The 26,276-nt window shown below is 34.2% G+C and overlaps 6 protein-coding genes across 7 annotated transcripts; all 6 read right to left on the bottom strand.

Moving 5' to 3' along the window:
• Window positions 1–821: 821 nt before the first annotated feature.
• Window positions 822–1,770, bottom strand: LOC124832869 (RING-H2 finger protein ATL80-like). The gene has a single exon (XM_047307189.2). The coding sequence runs from the start codon at window positions 1,631–1,633 to the stop codon at window positions 1,079–1,081; it is 555 nt and encodes a 184-aa protein (XP_047163145.1). The 5' UTR covers window positions 1,634–1,770; the 3' UTR covers window positions 822–1,078.
• Window positions 1,771–2,649: 879 nt separating this feature from the next.
• On the bottom strand, window positions 2,650–5,002 carry LOC124832868 (outer envelope pore protein 21, chloroplastic-like). The gene is made up of 5 exons (XM_088110612.1): window positions 4,841–5,002; window positions 4,697–4,774; window positions 4,420–4,620; window positions 4,245–4,343; window positions 2,650–2,923 (listed from the first exon to the last, which is right to left on the bottom strand). The coding sequence occupies exons 1-5, from the start codon at window positions 4,931–4,933 to the stop codon at window positions 2,840–2,842; spliced, it is 555 nt and encodes a 184-aa protein (XP_087966738.1). The 5' UTR covers window positions 4,934–5,002; the 3' UTR covers window positions 2,650–2,839.
• A 1,405-nt stretch (window positions 5,003–6,407) lies between these two features.
• Window positions 6,408–10,580, bottom strand: LOC148202679 (dolichyl-diphosphooligosaccharide--protein glycosyltransferase subunit 1A-like). The gene is made up of 10 exons (XM_088110608.1): window positions 10,360–10,580; window positions 9,854–9,898; window positions 8,816–9,453; window positions 8,588–8,735; window positions 8,323–8,499; window positions 7,821–7,889; window positions 7,641–7,730; window positions 7,168–7,326; window positions 6,859–7,083; window positions 6,408–6,779 (listed from the first exon to the last, which is right to left on the bottom strand). Exons 1-10 carry the CDS (start codon window positions 10,471–10,473, stop codon window positions 6,588–6,590), a joined length of 1,857 nt encoding a protein of 618 aa, XP_087966734.1. The 5' UTR covers window positions 10,474–10,580; the 3' UTR covers window positions 6,408–6,587.
• A 1,851-nt stretch (window positions 10,581–12,431) lies between these two features.
• On the bottom strand, window positions 12,432–14,117 carry LOC148202678 (peptidyl-prolyl cis-trans isomerase FKBP18, chloroplastic-like). The gene is made up of 6 exons (XM_088110611.1): window positions 13,805–14,117; window positions 13,587–13,657; window positions 13,412–13,498; window positions 13,148–13,297; window positions 12,975–13,034; window positions 12,432–12,676 (listed from the first exon to the last, which is right to left on the bottom strand). Exons 1-6 carry the CDS (start codon window positions 14,061–14,063, stop codon window positions 12,623–12,625), a joined length of 681 nt encoding a protein of 226 aa, XP_087966737.1. The 5' UTR covers window positions 14,064–14,117; the 3' UTR covers window positions 12,432–12,622.
• Window positions 14,118–14,264: 147 nt separating this feature from the next.
• On the bottom strand, window positions 14,265–18,416 carry LOC148202677 (MLO-like protein 9). 2 transcript variants are annotated; one of them, XM_088110610.1, is made up of 15 exons: window positions 17,718–18,416; window positions 17,574–17,631; window positions 17,073–17,473; window positions 16,850–16,966; window positions 16,672–16,729; window positions 16,494–16,582; window positions 16,190–16,264; window positions 16,005–16,093; window positions 15,850–15,899; window positions 15,719–15,759; window positions 15,460–15,633; window positions 15,275–15,310; window positions 15,111–15,178; window positions 14,897–14,957; window positions 14,265–14,713 (listed from the first exon to the last, which is right to left on the bottom strand). In XM_088110610.1, the coding sequence occupies exons 1-15, from the start codon at window positions 17,844–17,846 to the stop codon at window positions 14,444–14,446; spliced, it is 1,716 nt and encodes a 571-aa protein (XP_087966736.1). In that variant the 5' UTR covers window positions 17,847–18,416; the 3' UTR covers window positions 14,265–14,443. The 2 variants fall into 2 exon arrangements, with proteins under 2 accessions (XP_087966736.1, XP_087966735.1); XM_088110609.1 differs by having other exon boundaries at window positions 17,574–18,416.
• A 133-nt stretch (window positions 18,417–18,549) lies between these two features.
• Window positions 18,550–24,904, bottom strand: LOC148202676 (protein S-acyltransferase 21-like). Its single transcript, XM_088110607.1, has 10 exons — window positions 24,582–24,904; window positions 23,576–23,689; window positions 23,332–23,452; window positions 22,430–22,617; window positions 21,841–21,909; window positions 21,304–21,375; window positions 21,056–21,184; window positions 20,414–20,494; window positions 20,145–20,351; window positions 18,550–19,745 (listed from the first exon to the last, which is right to left on the bottom strand). Exons 1-10 carry the CDS (start codon window positions 24,624–24,626, stop codon window positions 18,828–18,830), a joined length of 1,944 nt encoding a protein of 647 aa, XP_087966733.1. The 5' UTR covers window positions 24,627–24,904; the 3' UTR covers window positions 18,550–18,827.
• Between the last annotated feature and the right edge of the window lie 1,372 nt (window positions 24,905–26,276).

The raw sequence follows: 26,276 nt of genomic DNA, 5'->3' as shown, positions 1-26,276 counted from the left end.
GACTAACCATTTATTTATTATAAATTTCAGGTATATGAATCAAACTTTTACATAATGCAAAGTAATAATTTTAAATTTAAATACTTCCTTAAGAATAAAACTCTCTCTATCTTCATTTTCTGATTTTATATGCACACACATTTTTCAATATTTTCCTTCTCTCTCTTTTAAATGACTATTTTTTATGCCTGATAAAAATTAACGTCTTTCTCGATCATTTCAAATTATCATTATGTATATACTTGATTTTTTAGCAGAATATAAATTTCATTCTACAATATTTAATTTATATTTCTACGAATTTCGTTTTGTTTTCTTAAAAAGATAATGTTTATAATTAAAGAAAACTTTATATTACAATTTAAAATGATTCAATATAAGTTGAGCATATATATACTCAATAGTATAATTTATATATTCAAATATATTCATTGTAATTTTAATTATATTAAAAACGAACACTTTACCTTTTGAAATTTCAAGAAAATAATTAAACTAAAGATCATTATTTCTCTTCCAGCCAACTTTTTTTTATACTGTTTTTGAAAAAAAAAAATATACAACGCGACTTCACACATTGATAAAACAAGGTATAAAAAGAATTCAACACAACGCCAGAAGTGTAGTTGAAAAGATAAAATGGCGTCAGGAAGGAATGGACGCCATCTGGAACCAGTTTTCTCTACGAAAAATGAGACATAGAATCTGCCATAACATATGTAGGTGATACGCGAACGAAATCCGATCAAACCAGAGAAAAATTATAAAAAGAAAAAGAAAAAAAAAGGTGAAAACGTAGTACGAACGGAGTAAGAACCAGATTCAACTAAACTGATGCAGGTTGCAGAGAATAAGATATCACACCATTGCCCTGAGAGCGCACAAATGGAATAATACAACTGATAATTACAGCACTAACCATATCAATCTGAAACTAATTAACTAATTCCTAACTGACACTATACTACACACGAGCAACTAGTTCATATTATACATTATACATACTATATAGGCCATATATATTACATATATATTTTAAAAGAAAAGGATTCATGAATTTAGAGTTAATATGATTAGCCTAAGGCAAGAACCTATTGCCGTTATCCTCCCTTACCTTGAATCTGGCCTCGGATTCCGACTGCGGCGGGGGCGCGGAGCTGGAGCTCGACGGAGCCGGGATCCCGCCGCACTTGTCGCACCGAGTAACCACCAGAATCTGACGGCACGATGGACACGAGGAGTGCGATCTGAGCCAGGCGTCGATACAGCTAACATGGAATCCATGTCCGCACTGAGGCAGCACTCGGATTTCGTCTCCGGCGGCGAACTCCGAGAGGCAGATCGCGCAATCGGCGAACTTACCTGCGGATTCGGCTGTGGCGGTGAGCTTGGGGAGGGAGCGGAGGACCTTTTTCTTGACGCCTTTGTTGGCGGCAGCGGGAGGAGGCTGGGGAGTGGGGGCAGAGGAGAGGCGGAGGCGGCGGAGACAGCCGCAGCGCGCGACGGCGACGAGGCCGAGGACGCAGATGAGTGCGCAGAGGAGGGCGGCGAGGACGACGACGAAGTCGGAGTCGACAACGGCGGAGTCGTTGGACGAGTTGCGCTCGCCTAAATATCTGAAGGGACGAGTCATGTGTCCGGAGAAATGCAAAGAGTGTGTTTGAAGTTTGGGTTTCTTTTCTTTGGTTGGACCTTACACTATAAGTAACTACTACTGCTCTACTCCTCTCTTCGTATTTATAACAATATTCCCTTCCAAATCCAACTATTCTTATTCATTTCAATTTCATCACCACTTCAAATCAAATTACTTATAATTTAAACATCCCAACATTCACACTCTTTTTATTCATCAAGACCAAAATTAATCATTACATTCATCATCTTTTATAAATTCTTAATTGGACAGTCAAAACTTTTACATGCAATATGCTATCTTCCTTTACTTCTTATAAGTAAGACATTTTTTATTTGATATCTCAGAAGTAAAAAATAAATTAAGAATACTACGTACATAAGACTCTATTAAGAATACTATATATATACATAGCATTACCAATCATCAAATTGATAAAATTTTAGAATGAAAATTTATTGTACGAGAAAATAAATTATATAACAACAGACATAATATAACATAATTTTACATTATGATATAATTACAGTCATATAATCATAAAAATCACATATAATCATTTTATCAATCTTCATAAAATCATCTTAAAAATCTCATCCACAATAAAAAAACGCACTGTGTTACACGCCCTCCTTTTCAATTCTTTAAAAGCAATCTCACATCAAAGATGTATAAATGACTTTGACTTTAAACACAATCATCTTAGGTCAGCCAGAAAATCACTATTGGATAATATAATTTAATATTTTTGTCAAAAAAAAGTTATAAAAAAAAATAAAGAAGCAAAGTTAATCATTACAAGGTAAATCTATTTTGCACTTCAACTTTTATATATTAGAAGTATATAAATTAATCTTAGAAAGGGTATTTGATTTATTTCCTATAACTTTTTTCCCTAAAAGTTTTTATCAATTCATACATCTTTTTCTTTAGCGCTTTATTAATAAGGCGAATTCATCCAATTCCAGATGATGACATCTTACAGACGCAGTGAAGAATTTTATCTCAACACATTGTAAAATCAATATGCAACTTCATTTTCAACAAATCACTTTAGTTCCTGCAAAGCAATTCGCATGACTAAACATAAATTTATGCATGGTCCCTTTTATAAGGCAGGCTTAAGGTTAGGGTGAGAAACAGAACACGTCTACAAGAAATGACAAGCAGAACATCAATGCTGAAAAAAGCTCTCTGCACTTCTCATAAGTCATATCTCACGTTCCATCTACCTTTGTAATCGGCATTTATTGTCCAATTATTCTCTCTGATCTGCAGGTAAAGAACCTGAAACAAGAGTTTCAACATGGAATGTAACATTAAGAAAAAACGTCATGAATAATACAATAGGGTGTCAGAATTGGGAATGGTACACAGATCTACATTAAATATCAAAACATCTTCTACAAAATGACACCAACTACAACTTCACGGATTATGCTAACTTCATAATTTCAGAAAACCATTTGGTTGCTACCAGATGAAACATCAACGTCGGACTATAGTAATTTTACTATTTTTGTACCCTAAGAATTCCTTAAGTGCACTAATCCACGTGTCACACAATTCAATCGGTGTCAAAAACATATAAATTGTCCATGACTTCGACTTTAATAAGGTTCTTAGTTTTAGGTAAAATTCTTAAACACTACGTAACAGACAACTGCAGTCACATTTGATACTGAGGCTTGTATCGTGGTTACTTACAAAACAATTGACTAATGAAACAAATTCTAATAAAATGATTCTTCTATGCCCTTTTCATTCGATCATGACGGAATACAAGGGTTCAATACAAAGCCCTGTTTGCTTGTAGGTAACTAAAGAAAGAGATAGACAAAAGGAATAATCGTAAACGGACGACAGTTCTAACAAACTAGCGCTAATTCAATGCAGTGAGAATATTCTACACATGGGCCTCAACCTCATTGCTATCAGTTACAGACCATGGTTTTAAAACCTTGCAGCTAATTAGTTTTACTGAAGACAGTTCAATCTAGTTCCAACTCACCAGTTTCATACAGAATCAAGAAACTCAAAACCAACGATAAATGCCCAGAGATTGAGAGCATGACAGGAAAAAAAAAAGTAGTGGCAGAAAAGGGATTTCTCTTAATCTAGGTGCTGAAAGGAAAATGATAAATGAATTCATTGGGCTCACAAAATAAATTCCCCGAAGACGGACAGAAAACATAATTAATCAATTCAGCAGCCACTACATCACAAAATTACCCAAGGCTCCAACAACCACGTAAATCACTGATGACAAAACTCCATCCAACTCAAAATCATAGTCAACATAGATAGATAACTGTCTGGCCTTACTGCATGACAAGACACACAAGACAATATTCCCATTTTTTTGGTTTTCTTTCTCCATATATTCAATCCTTCCCGACATCTCATGCCATCCACACAAATACTAATTTCAGTCACAAGGAACATGACAAAGTCTCCTATCACAACATAAAACTATGCTATCACCAAAACATTCTTGACACCACCAAATTAGGATAAAGAATTCGAAGCGATTTATAATCAAGATATCCATAATGAAATCGCGGTTACAATATTGGAAAGTTATGATTGAGAGGAGAACAACAAAAACCTTTTCAAGACATTCGCATCCAAGTCTGAGTCTAATGTCTTGATCCTTCTGGAAATTGAAGAGGTTCAACGATAACTCCACAGCAACTCTGGACTTTTTCTACAAAAAGAAAACAATTCAGCATTTGAAGGAAAAACGAAATGTGCAATTTAAAGTTAAAATCAGAGAAAAATACCTCTTTGAACTCCCTGTCAACGTCACATGCTCCTTTGATTTTAAAATTGAGAACATTCGGTAGCTCTTTGAACTCCCTGTCAACCTCAGATGATCCCTTGAGAACGCTGACAGGGACAGGAATCGTTGTCTTTGCGTTGACAGTATAGCGGAATTTTTCACGTTTATCGTGTCGCAATCCGACGCCAAGAATGGACGATAACTAATCGAGCGAAACAGATATTAATAGATAATAAAAAATAGGTTTAAATTGGGAAGAAGAGGAAAGAAACACTTACATTTGAATAGAAATGTTTAATAAGGATACTGGAGGAAGAAGTTAGTTGTCCAACTTTCGTGTCAAGTTCTCCGTTCATCTAAAAGAAGAATAGATATGAAATTAGAGATGATGAAGAAAATGTTTGATGATTAATAGAAAATACCTGCACGTGGGTGTTGGAATTGATTCGAAGTTTTTCTTTAGCATGAATTCGCAGAGCTTTGAAATCTTCTCCGTATCGCAGAGAGGTCTCCATTTTTGTTTTTCCGGATAAAACTCAGTATCTTCACTTCAGTAGTAACTCCAACTTCAGTTATTAGATACAGCACAACCCTAGTATTATTTATTCTCTTTTCCTTTTTTTTTCTTTTTTTTATTCTCTTTTCTTCTGCATGGGCCTTTCGCTCCAATTTAATGCCACATAAGCCCAATACTTACTGTTTTTCTTTTATTGTGCATGGTGGAAAAAAAACTCGAAAACATTAAACAACACAATAAAAAGACAAATTCATTAACATCGATATTCCGTCAGAAGAACAGAAAAAAAAACTTTTTTTAAAAGAGGAGGTATCATTTACTATAATTTAATTAACATCCTCTTGGACAATTTTTTATTTTTATTTTTGAAACCGACGACTTCAATCCTAACCATTTGGGGTGGGAAAAGTTGGGCATGGCTCAGTGACTATTTGGTATTTTTCTTTTTAATTTGATGGTGTAGGATTTTTTTATTTAACTTTTCTTTTTTCATTTTCCGTGTGTGGATTTAGGAGTAATAAAGTGGACCAACACAGCTTACTCAGAGTGGTTCACTGTAGTTAATTCAATTGACAAACAAATAAATTAATTATTTAAATATTATTAAATAATATTTTAATTTTTAAAATTTTAAATTATCAGCTTACATAATTAGAAATAATAAATAATTATAATAAAATATTTATAAAAATAGTAAGAAAAACAATAAATGGTTTATATTTATGGATTAGAGGTGTAGATGACAAAAATATGATATATGCAGATAAAGTATATTTAAGTAAATGATCTTTTTTAATAAAAAAATGTTGCAATAAATGATTTGGAGGAAGAAATGTTACTTTTACTTCTATGCTTATAGGTAAAAATACTAGTAACAAAATATGTATAATGCAATGTATAATTAATTCAATTATAATTTAAGTTGATTTTTTAAATAAAACATAATTAAAATAATAATTAAAGTAATTTAATTATAGAAAGTGCTTATTTATCTATAAAAATCACAACCACTAGTACAAATGATACTCCTTATCATATATATATATATATATATATATATATATATGATTTTATTTTATTACTAAATTTATTTTTATGTATTTAAATAAAATATTTTATTATAAAAATATATAAGAGTATTAACTATTGTTTAATTTAGATTAGATTTTTTTTAATTCACTCAAAATGATAAAGATAATAAAGTGTTTACTTAATTTGTCAAATTACTAAATAAAAAATTACGTTAACTAATTAAAATTAAAAAAAAATATTTAAAACTTTTTAAAAATAAAATTGCATTACTCCTCATTTTAAAATTTCAGTTGAAAGTCATCATTTTATGACCATTCTCGTATCTTTTACATAAAATTGTACCAGAAGTGTAAAAAAACCACATTTAGGAGTGTATGTAATCAATGTTTTCCATAGATAAATACGGATATAAAATTAGAGATAATTAAGATCGAGATCCATAGTCTAACTGTTCCATAAATTACGGGTAGACAATAGTCTGCAAAAAAATCCCGACCCACAGAAGTATATCACTAATCTCTTTGCAATTATCAAACCGTAACAAACTTGTGACCTAAAATAAAGTAAAACAAGGTCAAAATGGGGGCATATTATCATATCTCGAGCAGCATAGTCACCTGTCATATCTCGTCAATCAAGTCCATAAGATCATCAACCTCCCGTCTCAAAGCAGTAATTTTCTGCTGATACGAAGCAATCCGATTCTCAATTTCCCTTCCACCTAACTTCTTCTCATAGCCGTCTACAACGGTAGTGTGTTTCAATACAAGTTTCTCCTGCAATTCTCTCTCCTTGGTGACAAGTTCCTCCACCTGAAAACAAAAATATAGGTTCTGTAACTATAAATCGAGAGAGAAAATAATCCATAGAAGAAAACATTTATAAGATAACCTTTGGTAATATTTGAGCAGCTTGTGGACAAGATTGCAAAAATGACAATGGTTGCTTCAACTCTTTAGAGAGATCTTTCAATGAGCTATCTACTGATTTCCGTGTTGCTTTACAGGCTTGAACGTCTCCCGTCCTAGAAAGATCATGCAATGACGTTTCTAGCTTGTCATGTGCTGTTAAGCAACGGCTAATGATACCGTGGATCAGCTGAGTAGTTGCTTGCACCTGCATAGCGAAACACAAGGGTACAAATTCACTACATTCTATTATTGCACACACTGGATTTTATACATGATACAAGTTTATTACCTCGTCCCACTGGAGCTTTGCCAAATAAGATGCAGAAGATTTGGAGATTGATATATCTGCGCGTGAGTAGACAATGCAAGCAACAAACAGAAAGAAAAACCCAGAGATCAACATGAAAGGCTCCGTGAGCATAGAAAGACTGTTGAACTTATAGTAGACCTGCAATACAAAAATGACAATAATAGTATACCTAATCAAATTCAGAAGGGAAACAAATATTGTACACTAAGTAAACGAGTCATAATTTTCCGTGTCCCTAGTTTTTGTCTCTATCCGATGGTGTTATACTTGATAATACAATGAAAGCAAATCATACGTAAATTGACAAAACAGAAAATCCCATCATAAATATATTGGCAGTGAGAACCAATTCAATAAGGCGACCAGCAGTCGATGAAATTTATGGATATTAATTTCTCTCGTAATAAAAAATGTCAGCACTTTTAGCTTCATTAAAGATGTAACAGCAATACCTGGAAATGCTCATTATGCTCAGGGACAACATTGTTCTTCTCCACAACAACAACAGGTCTACCAACAATATCCAAGTGAGAAATCTTCGTCTGCAACAATTACATGGAAGGAATATAAAGCCTGATCATGGAATGGAAAAGCTATGATTTGATGGAAGATACCAATATAGCAAGCAATACCTCCTGCCGTTCTTTCACAGGAAATGGAACAGATACTGAAATGTCCTTAGAACCCTCTGGCAAAACAACCTGGACTTTACAAGCATTAGGTAGATGTAATTGTAATTCAATTTGGCAATACTACAACACAAAGATAACAACTGAGAGAGAGTAGGCAATATTGCAAAAATAATTATTTTTTTTTGTAAAAACATTTCCACTTTAGGATCAATTAACTATTCACAGTCACATGTCAATAAGTGGTTACTTGTTAACAACTCAGACACCGATTGATTAAAATTCACAATTATATTATCATACTACTGTGATACAGTCATATTCGGATAAAGAAATTTATTTTTCCCTGGTATATATGTCATCCTCCCTTGAAAAGGTAAAAGTGAAATGTGATGTTGCACAAGTCACTAACAAATTCTCCATCCAAAGAGCACCTTCCAAGTTTCCAACCGAAAAAAAAGAAAAAAGAAATATATATTGGGAAAGATAAAATAAACTCAGTCACCTTCACAAAAATAGTGTCAATCACCAACTCGTAGATAGGGGCACCAAAAGAGATATTAAGGAAGCGTTTTCCATCCAATCCAAATAAGAAGTCCTGAAGTGGCAAGCCATATCCAATAGTAAAGGTAGTTTTCCAGCCACCAAACATAGGGTACCTAGGTTCAATCTCCAGTTCTGTCTGTGATTTTTAAAGAATCGTTAGTTTAGGTAAATGCCTTTCAAAAAGTATTTCACAATACAATTTTGTCAAATGCAAAAGTATTCACCTTTCTTGAATCACCCCACAAACTAGAAGTGGAAATGTTGCCAATTTCATCCCTGTAATACACAGAATGAGCTCTAGGTGGCAGTTTGGCAACAAGACGCCTGAAAGCTGATGCACCCCTTAAATATGGCCTGGTCTGATAGTCAAGCCTGTAGGAGAAAACAAACTATTATCACACGCCAACCTAATGAAACAATCAAATAACTCAGAATCAATGAAAGAAGGATACCTAGAAAATTCTCCTTTGCTCTGAGCACCAGCATGAATAATTTCGTAATGTTCTGTGATCTGTACATTGCCCCAATGGGAAATTTCGATCTCTCGCACTAACTCTTTAGCAACAGCAAAGGGTAGGTTATTCTCGTAGTGAATAACTATTGGTAAATATGAGAAAGGTGGAATATTCTCATATGGACCATATTTTAATTCAGATCCCTGAAGTTTAGCATTTTCTAGTTTTGAATAGGACTCTATTCTTGCATCAGGCAACTTAAGAGTGAGTGATTGTGCCTTGACAGCATAAGGAGAGAGATATTGTGCACTCTCTTGAAACAGTAGAAGTTGGATGTCACCCTGGTTGATTTTCTCTGGAAATGGTTGCAATATGTGGGTAAAAACAGCCAAGACATCTAACGTCAAACTATGTCCCTTCCCAAGCCCGTTTGGTAAAGATACGGAGTAAATTGTCAAGGCAGGAGGTACATCATTAGGTTGGACAGCTTTAACGGGTAAAGCAACACCAGAAGAGGTTTTTGCTTTTCCCTTCCCTTCGCCAAGTGTTGCTTTCAAGTATGCCAAGTGTTTTGCCTGGTTTTCAGGAAAGGACAGCAAAATCTCAGACACAACATCAGATCCCGTGTTCTCCACCTGCAAAAAGATGGACAGGAAGGGTGTCATGAAGAGAAGATGATAGGAAAGAGAAGTATATTAGAATATGAAAGGAGATAAGATTTGGTAATTATCAAGCTAAGAGAAATTATATTTGTTTAGTGACTTCAACAATACTATTTTCTTTCAATTTTAGAAGGAAAAAGATTCACATCCAAAATCCATTTATTATTTTATTTAGACTAAATAGTTCATGTTATGTTTCTTCCAGAAGTTAAGTTGTCATTTACCCACCTACCGTACAGTTCAGCTGAAATGAAAAACATTAATAAGGTAAATTACAGTGTTTCGGATACAACTAGAATGAAAATTCTCACAGAAAACTCAAGAAATTACAATAAATAGATAAAGAAAAGAAAATGAATGATATTTTAAGCACCTTTAGCGAAGTAGTGATGCGCACAATTTGTGATGTCAGATCAATCTGCAAACACAAAAAAATGACAGAAGAAGCATACAGCCCAATTATCAGATACAGAGAAGTGAACATTTACAGGCACGGGAGAAAACAAGCAGTTCCGAATCCTAAATTCATATAATTCTACAAAGGAAATTAAGGACCAAGCAAGTAGATGAAGTCAGTCATGTCTCGCGATGTATTCTTCTGACTCTGCGTCAGCGAGTGTAAACCTTGTTTTCTATTACATAATCGACATAAAACATATGCATACACTGAACAGAATATAGGCAACAGATATATAAATAATGTAGATCGGAGGAAATTTGATCGGTTACGTGAAACAGAAACCCTTGGGAGTGCAATAGAATGGGAAATGTTAAGGTGCTGCGTGTATTGTGATGTGCTGCGAAGAAACGAGAATGCGTAATCGATGCAATATCGAAACCCTAAAAGGAGAAGTGAAAAGAGAATGAGAGGAGACTTACACGACGGTCAACCTTGGCGAGGATCAGATCCGAAGCAGAGAACACAGGCGAAAACAGAAAGGCAAATGCAAAGAGAAGCGGAAACAGATTCGACCTCATTGTGCCTCTTTTCATGGTTTTCTTCGTCTTCTTCTTCTGCCACTGCTGCTTCAACTCATTCGCTGCGTTTGGGACCAAACAGACCACAAGACTTTGATGTGTTGTTCTTGTTCAATTCAACTGTAAGCGAGTAATTTACCACTCCGCACTGTCTCTACTGTTAATAAAATATAGTTAAAACAAATATAGTTAACAAAATTATATTGGCAATGCAAATTGATTAAGCTCTTAAAAAGAGTAATAAATAAATATAGTTAAAACTAAACTTGTATTATAATTAATTTTTTTATCAATTTTAATTTTAATTTTAATTTACAATAAGTTTGTATTTACCAAGCGCAAGGTTTAAGATAAATATTTAATTATATAACCAATTTATACTTAATAATATAATGGATAAACCCTTTGAAATATAAATATTATATTATATTACTTATATTAAAATGTGTTTCTTTACATCCAACATTTAGTAACCATGTTACTTAATCATTATACTCTGTTAATTTTGAATTAATGGTATTGAGAATTCTCAATACGTCCATCTACAAATACATTTAGTTTTACATATCAATCTTATCCATTAGAGATTAATATTTAAAATCAAAATAAAATATTTACTAGATGATGAGTGCCAAAGACACTTTAATTTTTTTTTCTTAAACACTATCTTTTTCCATATTGCCTATACAAGAAATTTAAAAATTTAGTTTAAACTCTTGAAAAAAATATTTATTTATATCCGTTTAGTGCTAAAGAAACAAATTGTATATTGAAAATAAAAAATGTATTTAAGTCTATTTTTTTTATTACATCAATTTTACCGACGAACAACTTTTGAAAGAAGCAAAACCTTTTTTAACTCTAAAAGTTACAATAAATAAATATTGTCAATATATAACATTTATTTTAAACTTTTGATAGATAGTTTACGGTACACATTGCTGTTTTTAATTATTGATAATGTCACTAAAACTGATGAAATTTAATTAAGATTTAATTATTTGTTATTTACATTTTACTTATTTTTACTTCTGCATTTCAATGCATTCTAGTTTTTATTCGATGTATTTTTTTATTTTTTATTTTTTATTTTCTTTCAAACTTAATCCAATCTTCAATCTTCATTAAATGAAAAATAAAAATAAAAATTTAACTAATAAATTTACATGGCATTGTTTATTGACCTAAATTGACCTCTATATTATATTAATACAAAAAAACTTAGTTTTATTCGATAAGACTTAACAACACAAAGATTATGTAATAAATTAAAAAAATCTTACAACACATATTAGACAAATTTGTCAGTATACTAATTAGATAAGTGTGACAATATACATTAGATGAATCTATTCATACATATATTAGATAAATCTATTTATACACATTATACTACTTTATTCATTATTTGATTAGACAAGTCTCACAATATATATTAGATATCTGAAAATTCTGATGAACATCTATCATTTTCTTATAAATGGCAGAATTGGGATTATTGACTTCTTCCCACATTGTTCGCAGATGTTTCGACGAGTATTCAGTTGCTCACATATTGATTAAACGAATCTAGCAATATACATTAAACATATATATATATTTGTATATTAATTAAACGAATCTAACAACACATATTAAACTGGTTTGTCAATATACTAATAAATTTATTCATACAAGTAGTTGTACTTTTTTTAACGAGGCTACTCTATATATCTTTTGCATATCTTTTATATTTTTAAACTTTTACTCTATTTATGCACATGCTTTATCCTATAATTTTTAAAAAATATATTTATATTTTTATATTTTTACAAACATATTGATTTTAAAAGATATATTATTTATACACGGATTTAAAACTAATTTCAAAAGAAAAAATATACTGCATCTCGGCCTATTAAAAAATATTAAAGAGAAAAGAAGATGAGTCAACATGGAATTTTGAAATTAGAATGAGTGACAAAACTTAGAAATTTGTGTATGTAAAAATCCTTTTTTCTTCATTTTCTCTTTCATATTGCAAAAACTTTATATTGTAACAATGGCTAGAAGACAATCATAAAAAAAGTTAATGAGAATAAAATAGCCGCAAGCCCCATAGAATACAAATTCTGAAGTTAAATATCAACAGCTTCAAAGAATGGAGTAAAGCTCACTCTGGTCTTCACGTAGCTAAAACTTGCAGAAGCTCAACATTTAGTTCAAATGTAGCTCCAGGCTGCAACATCATAAACAACTTGTAGGCTAATCATTTCCATTAAACATTGGACCTGTTTGGATATAAGCTAGAAACTAGAAGTGTTTTTGAAGGTTTCTTTTGGTGGATTTTGGGATGGAGCAACTCAAACACACGTCAACATAATATTTCTAAATGTATAAATTAACTTTAATTCATAAAAACAACCTTTTTTTTTCTATTTTTCTCTTACGGAAATTTTAAAGTTGTCCAGAAAGATACTTGATGATTCATAAGAGAAGTTTAATTAACAAGTAAGAAAACCATGAGAGGGAATTACCGGAATCTCGTTCATTCCCTTTTGTCCATACCCATTTTCAGGAGGAACAATAACAGTTCGCTGCAACCATTAAAAGTGACAACATAAAAATGAAGGACACAACATAAACTAATATAGCAGTTTTAGATGAATGGCTAGAACAAAACAGGAGCACAGAATGATGTCAGAGTTACCTTTCCACCAACTCGCATTCCCTCCACTATTGTATACATAGCAGGTGGAGGTTTGGGTGCTGCTTGAGCAGAGAATAAACCATTGGGATTATCAACAAATTCACGTTTTCTTTCCTTTCCCGGAGGAGCTCCCACCCTGAATGCGTACGGCTTTAAGAGAACGAAGCACGCACGCATCAACACCACCAAGTAAAGTAAAGCAACGCCGGTACATTTTAGAGCACTTTGCAGACAAAATTCAGAAAGAGAAAAAGGTTAGAAAACCTGAGCAATGATACGATTTCCCGCTAGGAGTTTAGATTCGCGACTGGATACAGCTGTGATCCCGCGATATAAGCAATCAAAGTGCACCTGTCAGCGAGAACTAGAAACGAAAAGTAAACAAGAAATAGAAGAGCAAAACGAGAGGTTGGGACATGCAAAAGCTCACAAAGTGTACCTGAACGGTTGTTCCTTTTTCAGCTACTGGACCTTTGCCCTCAACCAAATCATAGTATTTCAATCCATCAGCTGAATTAAACATCACAATTAAACATCACATTTAGGATAAACTGAACTTCTTGTTGTCTAATTAAGTATAACTACAATTAAACTTCGTTTGGCGAAACAGATAGAGATTTAGATGAAAAGGAAATAGAAAAAGAGGAACGAACTAACGAGCTGTGAGGTATTCCTCTTGGGGAATTGTCTTCTTGTTGCGCCTGGCCTCCGCCGGCGGAGAGAGCAAAAGGAAGGTGAACGGCAACGATGAAATGAGAAGCGCCGTGGATCTTCTGGAACCAGAAACTGAGTGTGGCATGGCGATTTTCGTTGACCTGATTCGCTTTGAATTTGAAAGCATTGCATCTCCATAATCAATGCTCCAATTTGTTGAATTAGAAGCGCAAGCGCAAGCGCAAGCGCAAGACGAAGTCATTGCCAAAACTCTCTCTCTTTCTCTCTCTCTCTCGCGCGCGCCACATGCTTTGCTTTTTCTTTAGCCTATTATCCACTCTTCATTTTCTCCCAGGAGCTAAAATTACCCATTTGCCCTTTTCTCTATTTCTGGCTATTAATTTACTGAGTTAATTTTGATCTTAAGCAATAGATTTGGTTGTTAAACAGAGAATAATTGCGCTAACACACATAAATACATATTTTGATATACATACTTTTATACATGGTGTGTGAGAATTTTATAAACCTACAGTATAATTAATACAATAACTAATTCTATTTAAGCTATGTAAAACAAAGCCGTGAAATGACGATGCATTGTAGTGTTTTTAATTACATTGCAGCAGATTTAGACACGTGTCACGGTCCACTCAGAAGGTCCCGATTATCATAGGTTTCGTTATCAACGCTGGTGACGATGGTGGCGGTCTGAGAAGCCATTTCCGTGTCTTTGGGCGGTGGTGGGTGCGGTGAAGAATGTCCCGGTGTATGTTCTCCCGGGCTCCCACCCAACGTTCGAGTTTCGTGGCGTCCTTTTGACGTTTTCTTCTTCAGAGCATTCTTATGCCACTGTTTCAGCGCCTTCGATGTTTGGTCATCGAATATTGACTTCTTCATCGTCGACCCCATCTGGAACAAATTCAATCACCAAACACAGTTACTTCTCCCTCCTCACCTTTTCAAATTAATTAATGAGCCGATATTGCGATAAGTACAAATTGGAAAAACAAAGAAAAGGAGAAATTTTGTGAAATTGCAAAAATTTAATCAAGCCAAAATAACAATATCATATGAAGCATGTAGCGAATGCACCTGAGTAACCAGTGCGTAGAGTGGAAGTGTGACATAACTGCAAACGACTTGAGCTCCCAGCCTGCAAATTTCAGGTTAAACTATTCAATGTGTGATGGGATCATGTGTTGAAAAATACTGCAATGGTATCTGGCTGTATGTATCGGTTTGATATTGGCAATTGAAAATGTTACTTACATAAAGGAATATGTTCGTTAAATGGAACAGGACTTACCCAAGAGCTACTCTGACGATCATGAGTTTATCATCCTCGTAAAAGCAAGATGCCCAACCGAATTCATACTGCGCCAGAAGGAAGTGGTTTAAGGTTTGTAGAATCAATCAAAAGACAATGGTGAGAAGAAGACAATTGGAATTATGGAGTGTTTATTTTATTACCCATGTCCACCAGAAGTATGTCAGCTCAAAAGCATTCTGGAAATGATAAACCAAGCATCAAGTAGTGAGAAATTGTTTGAATATTCAGGATCTCAGATATGTATGCATTTGTTATAAGATACTGAACTGTTAAAAAAGGAAGATATAATGACAGAAATCTGTAAAAAAAAGTAAAGGGTGAGTACCTGAAAGAGGACGTAATGGATGAGATAAAGAACTAACTGAGGCCATGCAAACCAAAAATATTTGTCAGACACTTGCACTAGAGGGATCCCCTGCACTACAGCATGCCTTTCTTTTATGTCAAGTGCCATCCGAGTAATAATTGCTTGAAGTTTTGTTCCAACAGCCAGAATCACCTTCAAGTTAATCAATCATTAGTCTTATTGTTTTTTCATCTAAACTGAAAAGAACCAAATTGACAGTGAAGATATGTCTGCTAACCAATAGAGGGAGAAAAGACACCCAAAAGGCAGCATGCCATCCTGGAAAGTAGTTACCAATTTCTTTCAGTAATAACTTGAGTGCAAAACAGGGAAGCCAATTGATAATTAGGTGAGAAATAAGAAACAAACCGTGGACATTCACAAGCAAGAATAACACTACTGATCCCCAAAGTATCGGACTGCCAAAACCACATGTGTAACCATTAGAAGAAACCATATGACTCTACGAGGCTAAATTACTATAACACAAAAAACCAAAGTCATGGTGAACTTGTCAAAATTACCTGATTCCTACAACTACCTTAAAGTCATCTTCTAATGACCTCTTGATATATTTTTGAAAATCGAACTTACTTCCTGGTGCTAAATGGACCTGCAAAGGGAAACGGGACATACATTATCAGTTAATGAAAAAGACAACAGTGCGGGCATATAATACTGATGTTGTTGCACAGAGAAAATTACTAACAGAAACAAATCCATGTCTCATGGTCAAGTAGTCAGCCCTACGAACAGATCTGAAAAATTGTCGAAAGAAGCATACCTGAAAATTGATCAACAACATATTTTTGAAAGTGAATTAAAGCAAGACATGAAACGACTAAAATTGTGATGTTAATATCACATTTTCGTTCCCCATCTATCATGGTATTCTGTATTGTCAATACTCTAAAGTGAACACAAAAAACCTAGGTTTGAGGTATTTTGGCTGATTCCCTCTATAAAGTAACAATCCAGTACACGAAAAAGAGTTGCCAGTGATCATTGCTTACAAAATAGAAGGAAACTGGTGTTTTAGTCCAGAAACTGCTGTGGTCCCTCACAAATGATGTCTCGTGAGTAAGTCTGAATCTTCTAGGATCTGAACAGATATTACACATCCAATTCAGAATGTTCAAATTATGGAGAATTAGTACTAATGAAACTTATTAACGATTCATTGCTTTGTACCATTCAGGGCATCTTCATCCACGACATGGTCCTCCTCCCATACCTTCCACCCACGAATCTGTCAGAAGAAAAAAAAACGCTTTACCATACATGAAATTAAAAACTGATTCCTCCATTAGTTTACCTATTGTTGATTCCTTGAATGAATCAACATTTTTAGGCCTGAATCAATACCAACCTTTGCTCTTCCAAGGGTCATTGTTATGGCACTGTAGATCACATGGAAGACAGCCAAGAAGAATATAAAAATGTGTAACTGATGCAACCCGCTCACTGATATAAGAGGCAGGTACCCCTACACAACCAACATTCAGTAGCATGAGCTTTTCACAAACTTGAGAGATCTATGGAAAGAAAGATTTTCTTATTCTTTATTAAAAAAAAATTGAAGAGTTGAGTACCGGTTTACAACTGGGGCCTCCACCACCACCAGATAGAACTCTACGCTCGTATGCAAAAAGTCTGCGACGATGGCCACCCCCTTCAGCCTCACCGCCACCCTCACCACCAGCCTCACCGCCACCCTCACCGCCATCATCATCTGTCTTAGGTTCAATTCCATGTTCCGTTGCACCACCCCCACCAAGTTCAGCTGCAGCGCCAGCTCCGTGATCGGTTGCGGCACCCGCTCCGTGATCGGTTGCGGCACCCGCTCCGTGTTCAGCTGCTGCACCCCCTCCACGTTGTTCAGGGGGAAGACACGGTAGCATTGTGTGTGCATACTTTTGGGGAATACACACTTTAGAAATGTAGTTTTGACCAAACGTTAAAAGTAACGAAATGAATCCCAAAACCATAAGCTCTGCATGCCAACAAACAAACAAACAAACACAAGAATTCATTACTGATGGGGACGAACAAAAAAAAACATTAGAAACATTCCTATTAATGAGGTTGCTCACCGGCCTTAATCTTTTCAAGAGCTTCTAGCAACGCATGTTTCTTTTTTTCTTCAAACACCTGAAACCAATAAAAAGGAGATTTGTTATCATCCATGACGAAGGAATCCGTGAACAAAAATGTATGCATTGTTGTTATGGTAGTACCGCTGCAAATTTGTGTATGAGTTTTTCCAAGAGTATAGAAATGATGACGATAATTGCACAAACCGCAGCCACAGCCCATGTTGGCGTGAGATCTAGCTGCCTGTTGTCACCGCCTCCTCCTCCCGACATACGTATTCAATTACTGAATTCGCGACGGTGATGATTGATAATTCGTTTGTGATTTGCAGAGTTAAAATTCAATTATGAGAGGGGTTGTTGAAGATGAAATTTTGGAAGAAGGTCATCGTGCTCATGGAAGTGCTTTGGTACGTTGTTGCGCATGCATGCAACATTCTAACAACTATCCCAAATGTGTAAGGAGAGGAACAACTCAGGATTTGCCATCCAATTTTATTCTTCTAACTTTCTCCCCCGCCTCTAGTTTTTTAATAATATACCTACAAATTGCGATCAATCAAAACTTTCAATGTAAACCATAATAATTTTTTTCACACAAAACAGAATAAAAAAAATAAAAATTGGTGGATAATGTTAGTGTTCTACGTGAAATTACATACTCCCCCACCAAAAATAATAATATTTCTACTCATTATTATTATTGGTAAACTTTTTAATTTAGCATGACCCAAAAACTTAAACACGTCTATAGATTTTTTGGAAACATTTTAATATTAATGAAGTAATGTGGAACAATATTAATTATATAATATATACTAACAAAGAGGGGAGACGATTACAGTACTTAGAAAACCATTGCTCATGCAAAATGTTCTTGTTTCCATGTGAAAACAAATTCAGAGTACACCTGTTACCTTTTATCTAAAATAAAATAGAAAATCCAAAACAATTCAATTTAAGAAACAAACAGTAATAAGCCAAAAGGTGCTGATTTGAGAAATAAAATGTTGTTCATATCCACGTTCGAATTGATACTTGAAATGCAATGAAGTGAACAAATATATTTGTACAGAAAAGGGTGGTGATCCATTAGTCTGTACAGATGGAAAGACGAATGCTCAGTCATAGCTGGGAAAGAAGTCAAATGACGGACAACCAAAAGCGCAAGATAACATGTTTGGAGAATTTCTTTAAAATTAAAAAAGGATAAGAAATAGTTGCCGTAACAAATTAATGGTCAAGTGAGGCAATCTAGGGGAACTTATTTTGCTGGGAATAACCAGGAACAAACACAGGAAGCTGGCCACCTCTATGTGATCTACCCTGCTGAAAATCCCTTAAAGTAGAATCTCTATCAGGAATACCAGCTACTGAGCTGCTAACTCTTGTTCCTGTATTTGGCTGTTCATTCACAACGGGACTGCCAAAAAATATAGATCGACCAGTGTATAATAACTCTGTTCCAGATATCTGGGAACTGCCAGGACCTCTTGATGAAGACGAAGATGACACAAAGCGTCCGGCAGCTTGGTCCCAGAACACGGACGATCTTCTATTATCTGAAACAGCTAAGCCGTTGCTTCTCATTGGAACGCGTGCCACATTTTCTTGAACTGGATTCGTGTTCCCCTCACTTTCTTTGGCTGATGAAGGAGACTGGTTTCCCGATGGTTGTTGATACATGGGGTTGAAATGGTCTCTGTTCAAACTAGGCTTCTGCATTGGTGAAGGAGTAAGGTTTGAGACCAGTGGACTGCTGAAGTTGCTCATACTGTGATGACATGATGCATCTATATCATCCTTGCTCGCTTGGCTAGGAGCGTATGAGCTCTTGGAAGGAGATAACCTTGATGTCCCCGCAGTGTCATATTTGTTCTGAAATCCTTGATTGCTAATTGGGCTGCTTCTTCCACTCACATTGCTGCTGGATAAATGATCGACGTCATATGCATGAGGTCGAGAACTAATTGGACGTAGCACAGACGATGATGCTCTAGCTTTAGCAGCCGCCTTTGTTGCCTCATTAGAATCCAATTTCGCAAGTTTCCATGCACTTATCCGGACAGGGCGCTGGTTCAACTTTTTCCCTTTGTCAGGTAGTTGTTGTACTGCATCTGGATCAACAGTGGATGGTAGTCGTCCAGGCTCCAAATGTGGTATAATTTCATCCTGCTTATCCAAGACCAGATAGTTAATCGACGTAAAACAGAACTTAATTTATTTCAGAAACTAAGAATAAGCATAGTAGCTGTTATGACAGTTTTTATTTGGCATGCTTTAAACAATGCACCACTCGTGTCTTCAACTGTTCAACTCTAGCAGTTTTTTATTTCTAACCACGGAAATGCATACTTACTAAAAAATATAAAACATACTGTTAGAAAGTACAAGGGCTTCTTCTATTAAAGTGTTATGTCATACAGTGTCTTGCAAATGTCTGTTCCACTCAACTTTCCTCTCCTATCTATCACCATTATTGTCTGTATGTAATGTTCATAAATGGGTTATATATCTTTCAATGAAATTGCTGGTCATATGGTTCAGGCAATTAGACAGAGATGGCAGTACCGGATGATCCATAAAGATCCTTGGAGGTGTACACCAGGCCCCTTTGTACTGCAAACTCATTCCAACGGAGCTTCTTCCACTCATTGCAGTGACAGCTGAACTAGTAGGAGATGATGGTAGACTCTGTTGTTCACCTCCATCAACTGAAGGACCAGGTGGTTCACTTAGAGTTCTCATGGCAACAACATACTCGTAAGTTGTTATACCCTGTAAAAGAAAATGTCAACTTCGAATGTACATGTCAATAGGAGGAAAGCTCGCGAATATACCTTCCGTATCAGGATCATATGGAAAAAGAATAATTCTCCCAAAGGCACAGTTGCAAGGAATGAAACTGCCGTGCATATGGCCTGTAAAGGTTTGAAAATTATGTAAAACATAGCAATTCAAAGTTTATTGAAGTTAAAATAAAGACGAAGAAAATATTGGAAAAAAATCATCATTTGGGAATAATTAACCGCTCAACTAGTTAATGTTGCTCAAAGACTGGATAACGATGAGTACTTTCAGTTTACGTTGAATAATTTTCAGCAAACACAAATGACAATTTCAAATCAGGAATACTAAACAACAGAAGAACTGATTATTTAAAATAAAGATTTTCAGAGATTCAGTTGAATGTTTCATATCAAAAAACACATTATCTACAATAGAGAAGTCAAAATCCATAATTTGACATTTATGCCAAATAAGGGCACACATCAGTTGACAGAATCCAGGGTTTCAAGTTATACATGAGACATGCGTCAATAGAAGATGCACATGAAAAACTATATTGAATGCCCGTACAAGGCTCATCATCATTACTGCAAATAGAACTCATGAGAAATACAAAGGTAGCAGGTCTGGTAAAGTTTATTTCAGTCTATCCTATATAAAAACAGAGAATTAAAAAAAGAGAGCAAATGTACCACTACAGTAGCAAATGGGACCCTGGAGAATCCAGCTCCGAGTTTTTCAGCTATCTGGTGCTCTGTACCTTTCTTATCAACAAAGCATCTGACAAGCACTGCAATCCCAACTCCACATTCAACAATAAGCTGTGACATGCGTGAGCATTAAGTAAGAAAAACAAGTTCTAATCTGAAAGGTTTTTCTATATAAAAGGGACAAAAGGGGGTAAAACAAGATTCAAGATGAGCATCTTTATGCAACTTACCCAAACAAGGCTCACTGCCATAAGACACACAAACGTGATGTAATTCTTCTTTCCAACACAATTGTTCAACCACTGAATAAAACAAAGGAAGTAGATGATAATGAATATTTGAAGAATCTAATGGTTAAAGAAGAAAATTGAGCAAGTTAAGACAAGTTTATGGCTGCTCACATCTCAAGTCCCAAACATAACAAAGCTATAGTAAACTTCTAGATAATTCTATTGTAAAAATCCACAGTCTGCATTGCAGCTTCCAAGTATTACAGGAAAAATAACTTTTAAGAAAATAACTGTCATTGGAGACGATCAAACAAGCAATCACTCTCAATGGAGTGAAGAGGGGAAAAATCATTTCTGAAAGGAACACTAATAAGTGTGTGTACAAGTGAGAATTTAAAAGATTGACCTGACTATTACTTTTATGAACATTATTTTTTTGTTATGAAAGCCGACCTATACCTCAGACAAGACACTACAAAATTGAGTATTTAAAATACCCATTAACCGACTTAGGGTGGGATTAAAAGCACAGCTTACCCGACAATGATGATCAAATCCATCAACACATTTGTCACAACTTCGACAATGCTTACTGAACTTCCGCACCTTCAAAATTTAAATAAAAGGACGTAAATATATGGTGGTATGTCAATATTATGGCGAGACATTTAAAGGAGAGAACTCTAAACCTAGACATTTTAAAATATAAAAAACGAGAAACAAAGTGAAGTCAAGATGCTATTTTATAACTATTCACGAAAACAAAAACATTAAAACAGAAAATGTTTTCTCAAATCAAAGAGACACTGATTTACTGTTCATTGAAATGGGCTTAATAAACCTGAAGCATCAGGAAAGTGACACACACACACACACACACACACACACACACACATATATATATATATATATATTATAACAGAAGATTTTCCTGTTTTGTCTATAGCCATGGCAGTTTTGGGAAATAAAATTTGGATTCATCTGCATAGATTTCCATTGCATTCGAGGAAACCATGTAACAATTTTCTTTCTCTATGTTCCCTTCAATACTCGCTTTTCTCCATTTGATATTATTTGAAGCAGTATGGAAAAACATAATAATATTTTTCAAAAAGCTTGGGTCAACCTCAGCATTGCACAAAGTGCAGAACAAAGCATCCTCTTCTCCAGATTGCTGCTGTGGAACGCTATCTTCATTACTGCGGCAGTCTTCTCTAACAAGAAAACCACAAAAGAAACACCCAACTTTTGAGCACCAATTTGAATTATGCCGATCAGACATTCCTTCACCCTTTAGTCCTAACTTGCTGGGTTCTGCAAATAGGAGATGCAAATCCAAAATAAACAATCAAATTACAGTGAAATTGCTATTAAAGGCATAATAAATCATCAATGGCAGACAACATATCCCAATATACTCCCAACAAGTATTGTTGTCAAATCAATTAAGATAAGAAATTCATGACAATCTGTCCGCATATGCCATATAGGAGCTAACAAACAAAGTGTTTACATATTCATATTTTCAAAGAACAAGTAAAAATCTAAATGAGCGGTTCTACCAAACCTACAGAAATGTTTAAATAAATCTTTCAACTGATATAGGATCTGTATGTAGACATTAACAAGTAAGAACATAGTCCAAAAAATGTCACTGCTACATAATTAAATTCAGAGCAGTTCTTTCATTTTGGTGGTCTACCTCTGTTTGATAAAACCAGAAATATGCTAAATTTGTGAGAAACGACTTATGATGAATCATGATTTGAATCTTGTTGAAAAAGAGATACAACAACACAGATAGGATGAATTGCATGAGTTGAACTACACAAAAGAAAATATATTCATAAAGAGTCATAAATACAAGGAAAATTACAAAATAATTACAAGAATATACAGTTACTCTATTAACGTACTTGAACCATGTATAATCTACCCTATTCCTATACATTATACATTATTTCTAACAAATCCGATCACAAGAATAAACCAAAAATCAATAGATGCCAGTAGCATTGAAAGTCCAACCTGCCAACTCTTCATCATGTTTTGATCTATTCTTCGACGACTTGTCACAGTCAACCGTTACACCCTGATCAGCAGGGTCAATGGCAGTGCATCGAACATAAAGAAAGAACACAGAGAGAGCCTGCATTCAAAATTTAAATTCAAGTTAATGAAGGAATATCGAACACCCTATTTTAGAATGAATCTCCCATATGGTACACACAAGAGTGAGGGGAGAGCGGAGAAGATTCAGAGTATTGCTTACCAGTAAAGAGTAAACACCAATAGCCACATATTCATAGATGTCCTTTCCAAGAAAAGGGGCAAAGAAGGCATAATACGCAATAGATAGTAAGAAAAATACTGTTATAGCCACGACCTGTTCATAAATCAAAAAGCAGTAAGAAAAGGCTTAATGATAATACACAAACCTTCAACTCTAGAAAACACGAAACTAGAAAAACACATGGCATTCTCAGCATTGTAAAAGCATTTAGACACAAAATATGTTTCTAGTCCTTCAAAAATAATATGTTTAGTCCCTGAAGTGTTAGTCCCTCATCAGGGATGTTTTGCTCTTAAATAATAAATACTAAAAATTTATTCAACTTTTGGAAGACAAAAAACCAACATTTTTTGGGATGTGTTACGATTAAAAAATAGAGACAAATAAACTATTTTAACAAAAAATTATCACACACTAAAGAATATGCCGAAAGATCGTGGTCTAATATTAGTAGTAGTGTCATTTCATCTACAAATTGACTCGTAAATTTATCTTTGTGCAGATGACGATAACATGATAACACTAGATTCATAACCAGAAATGAAGAAGCAAAAAAACGCTAAAGTAACTGACGTGGCTTCCATACTGAGAAAAAAAAATCTTGGGTAAACGGATATTCGAGTGCGAAAACAGAATCCCCCAGAAAGTGAGAGGGAAAAAGGGTGGACACTACATATACGACAAAACGCATGAGATTCCGCATAAAACTAGAACATGAATTAACGGCGGAAAACAAAACAAACCATAGAAAAAGATGCGGCAGAGTGGGATAAAATGGGAGAGAGTCAAAAGAAGAAAGAGGTAAACGAGAAAGTAAAAAAGGTAGAAGAAGATGGAAAATTGGATGAAAGTTTGAAGAAAAGGCCCATCAGAAACTCAGGAAAAAAAAACAAACAAACACAAACAAAGTAGCACACGAATGAGAAGAAAATTGCGTTGCGGCATTGAAAATACAGTGTGGTGTGGAGTGAGAGTGATAATGCACCTGGAAAGTGTGAAAAGGAAGCTCCCATCCATGACGCCTAGCCATGACAGAGTGACAAGTCTCTCTAACGAACTACGAAATCAGAAGCATTTGCACAGAAAAGAAGCATCTCCCACACCCTTCAAACTTGTTCTGTAATCACGCAAAGTGGAAACCGATTTGAAATGACAGAAGAAAGAGTTCTATGAAAATTCTTAGGCTAGGGTTTGCCAAGTCAAATTCAAGAAGAGGAGAAGAAGAGAGAGAAAGAGAGTTAGAGAGAGAAAGAGAAAAAGGTAAGAGGTTGTTGGATGATGTGAGAGTGCCAAGAGACAAGGCAGAATAAAGTCACTCACTCTCCCACTATTGTATTGCATTATTATAAATAAATAAATTATTATCATTTATCTTCTTTTTTTTTGTTTATATATGTTAATATATATTTATATATATTTATTTATAAATTATACAGTCACTCTTGCCACTTCTGAAAAGTGGTCCCGATTCTATTAATTTCATTGCTTCACTCCTACACCTTTTTAAATATTTAAATTTGTATGTTTCATCAAAAAGAGAAAAAATACCAATTCAAATAACTAAGGAAATTTTGATAAATGAATAAATGTAAAATATCTGATAGAAAATGAAAATTTAAAATTTAAAAATACTGTACAATTAAAACATGGATAATATTATTTTTGTTATTAGTATTAACATTTTTAATAAAGCCTCTCAGTTATATTTTTTAATCTTCAAAACTCAAACTCTGGTAGTAACTGAATTAGTATAGCAGATTTTTCAGTCCATTTGTTGAAGTGAAAAAATATTAAAATAATAGTAATTGCATATTAAAAAGTTAGTAGGTACTGCATAATCACCTGTATGCATTAATTGTCAATAAAAAAATTAGGTTTCTTCTCTTTTAATGTGATAGTTATAATTATAATAATTAAATGTATAACATGTATGTGTATTTTTTTTATGTTATGAACTAATATTGTATTGCCTTGTAATTAAATTAGCCTCACGTATTTAGATTTTAAAATATTTCAAAAATTATCATAGACATAGCATGATATTCATGTCAACACATATTTCAATAACATTAATTTTAAAATAAAAAATTCAAATTAAAACAAAAACAAAAAATCCACTTATAGATTTAAAGACAAAAATACATACTTAAATTTAGAGGGCTAACAAAAATATCTTATTAATTTTAGAGATTAAAAGGCCAATTTTAAATTTAACAGAAAAAAAAATTATATTATTGATGTTGGGTATTACATATTTACATGTGAAATGATAGTTCATCAATCAATTCTCCATTAAAAAAAAGTTTGACTTCCACAAAATCACTATTCAGAGGCCACTGCTACGTTTTCACCTAATACTGTGTTTTGTCTGATGCATTTGTTGTCTATGGAAACCATGATGTTTTTTTTAGTTAATAATTTTTTATTTTATATATAACTCTATAAAATACTCACAAAATATATTTTTTACTTTATTAAGTGAAATACTTTGTTGACTGTGTTTCTATAATCACTTTATTAATTTATTTTTGTTGTTGTTGAATAATTAATTATTAATGTGCCGTCTTCACATAAAACATGGCAATGATTTGGAATCTTCCAACTAATGATTTTTTGGTGTGGAAGCGATTCCTTGGAAAGTTAATGTGATATGAAAGTGACAAAAGCAATAGCGTGAGAG

The sequence above is a fragment of the Vigna umbellata genome, chromosome 3, assembly GCF_029865625.1.
Source record: "Vigna umbellata cultivar VRB3 chromosome 3, Vumbellata_1.0, whole genome shotgun sequence".
Taxonomy (NCBI): Eukaryota; Viridiplantae; Streptophyta; class Magnoliopsida; order Fabales; family Fabaceae; genus Vigna; species Vigna umbellata.
This window is presented reverse-complemented; position numbering and strand designations above follow the sequence as displayed.